The sequence below is a fragment of the Nanorana parkeri genome, unplaced genomic scaffold, assembly GCF_000935625.1.
Source record: "Nanorana parkeri isolate BGI_ZX_2015 unplaced genomic scaffold, ASM93562v1 scaffold152, whole genome shotgun sequence".
Classification (NCBI taxonomy): Eukaryota; Metazoa; Chordata; class Amphibia; order Anura; family Dicroglossidae; genus Nanorana; species Nanorana parkeri.
In genome coordinates, this window is record NW_017306420.1 from 900795 (window position 1) to 912542 (window position 11748).

At 40.8% G+C, this 11748-nt stretch overlaps 1 protein-coding gene across 1 annotated transcript in view; it reads right to left on the reverse strand.

Annotated features, from left to right (window-relative positions):
* The window catches only part of FBXW8 (F-box and WD repeat domain containing 8), a 107524-nt gene that overhangs the window by 89675 nt on the left and 6101 nt on the right, over positions 1-11748 (reverse strand). Inside the window, exon 2 of the mRNA XM_018554280.1 lies at positions 2844-2948. Within this exon, the coding sequence (XP_018409782.1) occupies positions 2844-2948 (105 nt within the window). The remainder of the gene's footprint in view (positions 1-2843; positions 2949-11748) is intronic.

Sequence of the window (11748 nt, forward strand, 5' to 3'; positions counted from 1 at the left end):
AGCAATTATTATAGCAAATCAAAACATAAATTATTGTGAACCAGTGAAACAAAAAAGTGTAAAGATAATTAATCCAAACATTAATACCCAAACAATCAATTCACAGCAAAAGTCCAATCCTTGGTGAAAATGTGAACGACTTTTTCAAGTGAAAAAAAGGGAAAAAGAAAAAAAAGTTTCTCCAAGTCTAAAGTGCAGATGCAACAAACTAATCAGTGTTCCAATACGATGGTGCTCCTCCGTGCAATCAAAAGACACCCCCCCAGTGACTGGGCACTCACCAGAATTTCTGACTGTTAGTAACAGCCAAGGAAGCGTTTTTAGGAAAATCAAGGAAAGCGTCAGCATCCTACCCCTTCTTATTTTGCTCCTTCCACCACGCTCATTACCAATATTTCATTATATTAAAAAGGAAACCCTCATGGTGCAGTTATAAAATTTTATTCGAATTTGAAAATAAGTAACTCACAGTTAAAAAATGCAGCAGCCGGCCGGCAACAATAAAAACTCTGTCTACTCTTGAACGTGTGACGTCAGAAAGACCCGAGAGCAGTTTTAACCCTTCCCTACTTCATCCAAAAAGAAAAAATTTTTGGCTTTAAATATAGTTTAAACTGAACAGAGACAGTTCTGACAGTATTACAGTCAACATTTTTGAGCAAGCAACATTAAATCTTTATTCAAAACAGTGCCAGAAGATAGTGATATACTTAAAAAGAAAAAAAATAGATTTTTGTACTTAATATAAAATCTAATTCTTGACGTCTAGGGCTGCAACCAACTAATCGATAATGAGAATAGTTGTCAACTATTCTCATTATCGATTAGTTGGTTGGATCCCCTAGCTCACTCCTCCATGCTGGGAGAAGGGCACAACAAGCAGTGTGAGGGGGCAATTGCCAGCCTGCTATTGCACCAGTCCACTACCTACTGTATTTACATTCAGCTGCTGTCTGTGGAATCTTGCCACTGGCAGCTGTCATTCCCTGGCTGAAGCTATTCAAGCGCCATGTGCTTAGTATACTATTATTATTTATACAATTATTGAAAAAAAACAAATTATAAAAAGGTGGGGGAAAAAGTTCCTTTTCACTTTCGCCATTCACACCATTTGCAGGTGTGGATGGGGCATTAGGGTGTAGCACACTGACTTTTCCTTATGAAAATATATAAGCAATTCCACTAAGGGGAAAGAATAAAAGGCACTACGGATAACAGCGTTTTGTGCAATGGTAAGACATGCAAACCACCAAACTATTGGAAAATAATTCCTACAGATTAGGGAGTTAGGAAATCCCAACAGAGAGGAACAGGGTATAAACCAAGCCAGCATAATAAAAGTAGGAACCCAATAATGGAAAAAAAATGCACAACAGAGAGGAGTGCAGGAAAAATTGGGATACCACACTCAAGGGCGCATTTCTATCTTGGTACAAAAGTACTGAAGCACTGCTGGCAAAAGAGACACGTAGAAGTGTAAGAAGCATCACAACTGTTAGGATACAACACATGAACCAGTTAAAACAACAGCAGACAGGCTCCCACATGGAAAGTAGGGGTGAGTCTTTATGCACAGGGCTGAACGGAAGATACTTGTGGCCTAGAGATCTGCTGATGAATGAGAAAAAGACTGTACATCTGTGAGGAGCTGCTATTAAAACAGATGAAGAGGGAGGTTGATCCACCTAGATACTGCAGACCTCCAGTGGTGGGAAAGTTGAACACGCCAAGCAGCAGAGAGATCAATGGCAGAACAAAAGAGGTGTCGACCTTTGAAGGTAAGGTAAACTGAATGATCCTTAAGAGCATCAACAGCTTCCCAAACACAGAACCAAAGTGCTCTACGCATGTGAACGATATTTGGCCCATATGACAGGCAAGCTTGGTTGCTTGTATGAGACCTTCACAGCTGAATACCAGCCCTTTTTTTTTTTTTTTTTACATTGATTCGGCTGCTGTAAGGTTTGACGCTTCCTGGGGACCTCGTGGAGCCTGTATACAGCGCCGGCCTAGATAGATTCCCCTCCTCAGACTACTGAAATGGCACTGACTCCGGGACCCGCAAGGAGAGGATTAGTACTGAACACTGTGATGTTTGAATATTACAGGGAATGATCAGCAAATATTTCACATATTTGCTGATCAGCATGCAGTTCTTCTCCCCGTACTGCCCTGATCGTGACTTGGCCCTGTCACTGCTCTCTCCTCCCCAATGGGTGCCGGCAGGTGGATCACCAGACAATGGCGCCTAGCACGGATGAGAGAAGCAGGAGTTCCACAACAACTAAATCGATCATGAGAATGGACAACATTGACAACGATTCTCATTATCGATTATATTGATTATTTGATTCAGCCCTAAAAAATATGAACTTGATATTGTGGGCTTTGTGGCAGTATTATAGGGCTAAGACTCACATCAGACAGATGTATAAGACACTGAAGAGGATGATGGGGGAAAAAAAACGGTCAGCATTTTGTTTTTTACTTTACTTCCATTTTACGTTACCAAGAAAAAAAGATTGCAGGAAAAAAAAGGGTTTTCACAACAGAGTTGAGTAAAGGGTGTTCAAAATCCTAGGATCAAACTGAGGCATTATGTTTGGAGGTGTGGTTATACAGGAACTGGCTCAATGTTTTTTTGTTTTGCCAGTGTTAATACCTCCTGCAGGAGGCAGTGTAAGCCACATGTCAAAGACTATTCTACGATCCTGTGTCCCTCAGTGTACGATAAAGAAGTATGCCTTTTCAATAATTTATTCACCAAAAATGCCAATAGATTTAATATGCATATTCAGAAAAGAGGGTGACACCACCACTTCTATTTTACAATAGGCAGGTACCTGTGCACATCTTCCAAGTTCTTGTTTCCCCAGGTAGTGAAAGATTTTTAGGGCAATTTCATATGGTAGTTGAATGTCAAAGAAAGGGATTTCATTTATATCATTCTGTGGAAAAAGGTAAAAGAAATACATTAGTAAACCAGTTAAAATAATATTGCATTGTTTAGATGTCCTAAACCTCTTCATTAATACAGGAACATTCAGTTTTCTACAAGAACATTAGTGCTGAGCACTTCTACCTTGTAGCTCTCGGGGTCCCTGGTTCAAATCCTGCTCAGGACACTATCTGCAAGGAGTTTGCATGTTCTCCTTGTGCGGGTTTCCTCCGGGTACTCCTGTTTCCTCCCACCCTCCAAAGACATGCTGGAAGGTTAATTTGCTCCTGTCTAAATCCTGTATGCATGTGAGATAGGCACCTTAGATTGTAAGCTCCTTGCGGGCAGAGACTGATTCGAATGTGCGCTCCGTGAATTTTCGGTGCTTTATAAAAAATAAAAAATTCTAGTAAACCATTTCATTTATTAAGCTGAACTGTTTAGTGTAAGACCATTCTTTGACATACATCAATTATGAATGGTTATTGATTTACGGCAGAAACAAACTTTTCTGCTGCGGTATGTTGCAGTAATGTATGCAGCACTATTCATTTTCAATCTTGGCTCCAATGCATGTGCGTTGCAGTGCACTACAACACATGGAAAAGCACACCGTGTGTTGCGTTGCACTGTATTGCCAACTATGGTGTATGTCCATTTTTGGGATTTATTGCCAGTCCATTCATTCGGATAGGCTGCCTTAACACAATGCACATTAATGGATGAAAGAACATGCATTAACACAGTACATGAGGAAGCCAAGGTTTGAGGGGCCCTACATTTTTCTATGTCACAAAGACAGAGAAGCTAAGGAAGCAACTACTCATGAGCGCTGGGGCCCAACCCAGATGGCCACTTGCTTATATTTAGAAGGTATATAGTCATATTATATTGTAATATATATCTACAATCTCTTTCATTCACTTCAGCTTCTCCATCAGTTTGTTAGTCTAGAGGAATTTAACACATTTAAAAAAAAATGTCAGTGACATTTTTTTAATTTGGACCCTGTGTCTTTTAGATACATCTGTGATTTCTCCACTATGTAGTACATGACTGTGTTCACCTGATGAGGACAAAATGTATCAATGGCTACTTGTTTTTAGATCTTAGACTACATGCGTCAAAAACAAGGCCCGCCGGCTGAATCTGGCCCGCCAGGCCATTTTATGTGGTCCTCGCACCTCTCACTTAACATTTTTAAACCGAAGCCGGCACTGTAAAAAGGTGCTGGGCTCCACAGGAATGCTGCCAAGGTCCCCAGTAAAGTCTTGGCAGCCTTCCTGTGAATCGTGGCGCCTGTTTACAGTGCCGGCAACAAGTCTCCTTCCTGTGTATCCACCCCGCCCGCACACACCAAGGCCAACCAGTACCGGTGAGAGCACATAGTAATAATCAAATTAAGAGGCATTTATTTAATATGATAAAGAGTAGATCCATTTAAATAGTATTACAGATACAACCGGCCCTTTGAGGGCAACCATAACGCAGATGTGGCCTGCAATGAAATTGAGATTGACACTCGTCTTAAACAAAGCAGAGAAATCAGAAAAACAAGTCAGGGGATTCAACAAACATGTATTCGTTGGAGATTTAAGACTCTGCTAAATTAGAGATTTTTGGGGGGACCTCTATCCTATTACTACATTTTAATAATTGTCTAGCATTTTGTACCCACTGGTATACCTCTCTCTCTCCATTTTATATGCCAAAGAGCAGGGACTACAGGCTGTGCGAATGGGTAATTAGAACAGAGCTTAATATTCTGTGAATCTAGGAGCCAGCAAAAAAAGTTAGGAGCAAGGTATTTTAATGCGCGCGTTTACCGTTTACCAGTGATCTATCCTACCCCAATGGTCGCAGGCTGGACCAGTCCCAATCCCCGCTGCCAACACAGGCAGGGAGAGCAGCGGTGATAGAAGGGAACATGAAGCGCTGCAGTTGGTGCCCAGCGGGGAGGCGGAAGGGAGAGCAAAACTGACTGTGGCGGGAGAGGAGGCGGGGGAAAGTGAATGAGCTGACAAAAGCCCAGGCGCATTTTGTCACCTTGTCGACCTGGCGTCTGGGATTTGTCAGGCCCTGAATTAGAAGATAAAGATCCTTCATCTTTTAGTAGCCATGAATATAAAAAGCATCTTGTCAGGATAGTAATAGTAGACCCAAATGATACAACAGAAAGCAAGAGATGTCACATTGTTAACAATACATACAATCATAACTATGGTCTTCCTAGATGAGAATATTGGATGCTCACAAAAGCATTAGTGGTGGAAGATCATTAATTCTAAATTGTGAAAAGCTTGATTTTTCAAAAACCATTAACAAAACAACCCCCCAGAATTCAGTGAATAAAGAGCTAGACTAATCCCCGACAGGACTGAGGACTTCTTCACTCCAAATCCAGACCAGATCTTGATGCATCTCTGCATATTCGTTTATGCAGGTTTTTATTGCATTTTTGATGCATTCATCAAATGCATTCATCCAGTTTTTAACTGGTCTTGCGTCGGTTGAACCAAATTCCAGTGCATTTCCATACATTCTAGTATAATAAAACGCAATGGTGTGAACTGGCCTTATTTAAACCATTGGAATTACTGTGTAAGAGTTTTTGGTGCAGTTAAAAAAAAACGCAACGGTCAGCAGATGGTGTGAACCAGCCCTGAAAGTAAAGCTCAGCTCTTTGCAAAAGAATTCGGACCTTTGACCAATTCAGTAATTTGATTGAAAAACAAGCAAGTCACTAAAATATTTCATTTTGAAACACTAAAAATCAAAACTAGGGCTAAATCCAACAATGTTTTACATTACAAAATAAAATTCTTATACAAATGAGCATGCCTGTTATGCATCCATATATTACAACAGAAAGGAGGTCCACCTACTCCAGAAGCTCTTGTATGTTCTTGGAACATTTTCAGGTTCAGTTTGTACTGGTGTGCACAGCCATTAATACCCTTTATGTAAAAAACTATTTCCCTAGATGGACTTTAAGGGCAGGTTCACACCATGTCCATTGAGCTGTGTTTTTCTGTACATCACCACATACGTATTGTATGAAAAAGTCACATAAAAAAGGGGGAAAAAAATCAATGTTAATAAAAATAAGCCATAAGATGTAGAATTCCTATACTGCACTCACTACCTCAATTAAAAAAATTAGATTTGCACACAGTTGTGTAAAAAGTTTCAGTCAGATCTGAAAAAGATCTGAAGAACAGAAAATGGAAAGAATTTGGTTAAAAAGGAACAGACTGCTGCATCCTAAAAGCACCGAGTGGTCATTTGGAGATCATCCAAAATGTCTGTCTTTTCATTGCATTGGAATAAACCACCTAGCATTATTCAAAGCTCCATATTAATCTGTATAACAAGGATATGTGGGCACTGAAAACCAGCCTAGCACATAATCTTCCAGGTTTTACTTGTTTGTGCACTCCAGCTGTAATCCAAAATTTAACAGTCCAGTCAGGTTGAGTATGAAAATAAAAAGTAGAGTATTATAGAATTATATTATTGTTACGGCTTTCTCAACTTAAAATCTAGAATCAAAGCAGTTCAAAGAAAAAAGGGCAAAAGTACATTGATATTGTAATACCACATGCAGTTTTGCTTTCACCAACTGCCTAAATATACCCACTCAAAAAGAGTTAAATAATAATAATAAATATATATATATATATATATATATATTACACATACTTTTCAAAACAACACAGAACATTATCCAAAGTTTTGATGTCGTTCCCAAATCCCTGACAATGAAAATACAAGCTGGCAAGTGCCACTGGGGTGGTAGATGGGCTACCAACTTGGTTTGGTGCTATTATAACGCACTCTGTTGTCCCGATGAATTACATGTGGCTTGAAACAAAGGGATGACCGACCATAAGACCCATAAATTAGTATGAAATGAGGAACCAGTTTGGCTGCTTTGTTTTTAGGATCTGCTATTTGAGCACAGCAAGCGAGCTCTCCATGCAGCCAGAGCTAAGCACAGACGTTTGTTATCCATTTAAAGCAAATGGGAGCAGGCTCAAATTAACTGCTTAATTTATGTAATCAAAGCCTGTTGACTTGGCGATTACAAAGCTTCTCCACTGCTAGCTTCAGTCTTTGGCTAAACAAATCCTTAGTATTGCCAGGCCAATTAAGAACACACAGACAAACATTAAAATATTAATTTTAGATTCTAGTTAATGATGTGGCTCTTTGGAAAGTCACATTTTAGACCTTTGTCAAGAAATTTGAACAAAACATGAGCCAAGGAAATGATATTATTAAATACCAAAAAAATACTGTTATAGCTAATGCATTCAAGGTTTTATTGAATTTCTTATACAGTACTTAAAGTGAAAAACTGGAAATAACTTAGACAGGTTCATGGTTTGCTAGATATATGAACCTATACCTACATCCATGAACCTTTGGTCAATGTGGCAGACCTAAAATGGATAATCAGGAGACAATGACATTTCCAGAGTGGGATGGCTAGACACCAAGAAAAATACAATTAGTAAACCTATAAGCACTGCTTTGCCAAGTCTGTCAAAAATATCCTTTTTTCCCCCCTTTCAATTTGAGTTTTAGCTGAGAAGTATCAATACAGCAATCCAGATATTCTAATGAATGGTATACAGCAATAATGCCCATCATCACTTACATCTTCACTATTCTTTAACCAAGCCATGACACCCCACAGATGGACAAATGACTCGCAAAGCATACTGAGTTATCAAATATCTATTCAAAATATGAAATGTCCCCAAGATTATAGAAATCCCTTACTCGGAGTTGGTTCAGTAAACAGGTAGAAAATATGTAATTTATCAAATTGAATATTTAATCGTAGAAAAACTTGAACAATACATCCACAAAGACATTTAAAAACAATTAAAAAAACTTCCCCAGGGTAAACAGTAGTTAAAGAATCATGGGTGATCTGCAGGCCAACTGATGTGGTATAAAAGTTTAGGGCAGACACCTACTATGTATTTCATGTACGGATACAATGTATCCCAAGTTACTCACAGCTCATGTAGCTCAGGGAGAGACAGTCCTGCTCGAGTCCCACAACGCTGAATGATGTGTTTGCTTCAATAAGCATATCCAATAGTAGTAGTTGGGATCCAGAGATAGGGATATGTAGATAGGGCTAGAAAATGCAAGCGCCCTTCCCTTTTCCCCTGCTTAGGGCTCTCACTAGCCCTCGGGCTCGGATTTCAAATTTGAGAGCTATCCCAAAAGCACTTCCAAATAAATGTGTGCGGCCACACAGTGAACAAAGCGAAAAGGTATATGCAGGGGTCTCGACGGTAGGAGGTTCCCAGTGCAATAATGGATCCTTGGACTGTGCAAAATAAAGCAAACTGTCGTCCGGTCGTTTTTCTCAAACTCTGTTGGATTGGTATGGATTCTGATGCAGGCTAGACTCAGACCAAATCCGGGCCGACTGAGCTCCGTCTCCGCACCTCGAAGCCCAGCTGAACAGTGCTTCTGCCGCGGCTGATGTGCGGAATGAGCTTTGGTGAGTGTCCAGGGAAGTTGTTAGCACACGTAAACCTGACGCGTTTCCTCCCCACTCAGGGGCTTCCTCAGAGGGGTGTGTGCTTTGAGTCTTGCATGGAGGTAATAAATAGCCGATTAATGAGGCTAATAGATTGCCAGATATCAAACAATCAGCCGGCCATGTCGTTTTTCAAGGGGTGTACTTTGAATGTTGCATATACTTTAATATAACGTAATGGCACCTGTGGAGCCTTAAATGACATTTCCGAGACCCTTTACCCATATATAAATCACAAGTATACATATATTTTGACTAATGTATAATGATAAGGAAATAAACTTTTAACAGTCATATGTGTCCATACGGACTAAAAGGAGAATCCTGTTGTTTAAAAAGGATACAGTTTAAACGGGTCACTCATGAGATCACATAGGGGTTTGTGGATAATTTCTATTGTTGTAGCTTAAATCAACACCATAGTTTCAGAGTCAAATAGGGATATATGAATACGAAACCAGAGTCACATTAGGATATATAGGTACGAAACAGAAAAGTTATACTACACGACCCACCTGGGGGTACATCCCCTAGTGGGAACCCATAGTATTATACAGCCAGTTCAAAACTCTGCCATGATGACAACAGAGGCCATAAGGGGTCTCCTATATAGTTCAAAAATATATATATAAAAAATCAAATGGTCAATTAACAGGTAGTAAAATATATCAAGGGCAACCGGTTTTACTCAGAAATTAAAAATATATAATCTAAATACATAAGCTTCAATTGCTGAAGCAGGAAGCATTATGTTTGGTGTATACATTGTTCAGAGATAGCAACGGAAGTTGATCATATCGTTAAGACAGAGGGGCTTGCTCACAAAATCACTATTGGTCAATTTATCCTTCAAGGAGGGGCATCTTCGATAAGTGATGGTGGGTTTGGTACCCACAAACCTCGAGATTCGCGAATCTCTGGTTAAACAATGCCAATATTTTTGAAGGATCTTTAATATTTGTGCATGTTGGCTGTTATATGTTAGAATTAATCTTACAAGAGAATACTCTCTACCACTTTTATTTAATTTAGATGTACTTGTATTGGTGTTGTTAAATTTCCTAAGTCCACTTTTTACACGTTTGTAAGATTTTTTCAATATTTTGTTTGAGTAGCCCCGAGCTCGTAGCCTAAGTCTTAATTTATGTGCCTCTCTTTCAAAGTCCACATCGTTAGTGCAATTTCGTCTGACTCTCAGGTATTGACCAAAGGGGATACTGTCTTTTAAGCAAGCTGGGTGGGCACTGTTGGCATCTAAGATGGCATTGCCAGCTGTGGCTTTTCTATATAGACTGGTGTAAAGGGTCCCTTCGGCATCTTTGCACACTAAAACATCCAAAAAGGGTAACCTATTACAGTCATGGGTGACGGTGAACTTTAGATTAAGATCGTTGAAATTTAATATATCAACAAAGTCTCCCAAGAGTTCCACGCCCCCTGTCCACAGCAAGAGGATGTCATCTATGTACCTATGCCATGACAACACATGGCACAGGTACATAGACAAGTCCTCTCGAGCCCACAGGTCCTGCTCCCAGCCCCCCAGGTAGAGGTTGGCGTAGGACGGTGCACACTTCGTCCCCATGGCTGTTCCCTGTAGTTGTAAATAATATTGATGGTTAAAGAGGAAGGCATTGTGGGTAAGGAGGAATTCCAGGAGTCGCACTAGAAAAGCATTGTGCAAACTTTCTGTAGTCCTCAGGGTGGCTAAGAATCTTTCAGTCATTTTAAGCCCCCTGGAGTGTGGGATAGAGGAATAAAGAGCTTCTACATCTAGGCCTACCAGTAGGGTGCCCGGGGCCACAACCAAGCCCTGTATCTGAGTTATCAAATATCTACCCATCTTTGTTGACACTAAGAAGTTCAACAGTCCTCTTTAATGCTTAGGCTTAGAGAAGAAGTCTCACCTTGTATTATTTTCTCAGCTCAGCCACCTCACTTTCAGTGTCTGTTGCTTTTTTATCCCATGCTTCTATGTACAGCAGAAACTGAGTTACAGACTTTCACAGTTCACTGCTCTTCATTCCTGACCACACACTGTAAAGGAGACGGCCTCTTGATTGACAGCTCTTATCTCAAGGTCTCTGTTCTTTCCCAATACAATGAAAGGCTTTCCTTCTAATTCTAGAACCTGTACTGATTCCTGCGACAGTGTGCCCCCTTCCTCTGTAATCCTGCGACCTTGCTTGTGTCTGGAAAGTACAGAGACCATGAGATAAGAACTGTCCATCAGAAGGCCATCTCCTTTGCAAAGTGTGGCTGGGAATGAAGAGGAGTGAACTGTCAAAGTTTGTGTCTCAGTTTCTACTTTCCACATAAGCATGGCATAAAAGGCAACATACACTGTGAGAGTTAGGTGACTGATCTGTGAAAAATGACAAGGTCAGACCTCTTCTTTAGTACAGTACTCCATAGCCAATAGTAAGGTATTAGGGATGTTCAGATACCAAGTACCGTACTGGGTACAAGCTCCAGGACTAGACTAGAGGAAAAAAAAAAATTAGGAGGCAGCTGTCATTTTTAAGGAGCATATGGGGCTCCTGGGATTTGTACATCATCCCCATTTTAATGCATTATTTTTTGTTGTAAACATATATAAAAGGGATGCACCGATACCATTTTTGCAAGTACACAAGTACTGGTACTTGCCCAAGTACTCACAGATACAAGTACTGATCCATTTGTATTTATTGTCACGTGACAGTTTTCCTAAAACAATACAGGCTAATGATTTCAGGACAGTGGTGGAGCGCCAGAGCCAGGTCCCAGCTGCAACCCTGGTAGTTCTCGTGAAAATGCCAAGTATCGGCACTGGTATCTGAACTGGTATCTGGACTAGGCCTGCAACAACTAATCGACTAATTCGATTATAATTGATTGAAAAAGTTGTCAACGTTTAAAATCATCGATTAATCGGCTTCCGATTAGTTGTCCCTGTTCACGGCTCCACACACGCTGCGTGCCGCACCTCCTCCCCACCTCACGCTCGCCGCTGCCAGACCCGCCCACCCATATCCACGCTCCACACCTCCTCCCAACCTCACCGCCCGCCCACATCCACGATCGGCACAGGGACGCGGGGAGAAGATGTAAGGAGGAGCAGGTGTGGGGGGGTGACAGCCGCCGATAGAATGCAATGCGGAATACCACCAGCTATAGAGGCAGGGCCGGATTTACATTCTCTGCTGCCCCAAGGCCAGGTTCCTCAATGCACCCCCCGCCCTGCAAACTCCCCCCCCCCCCC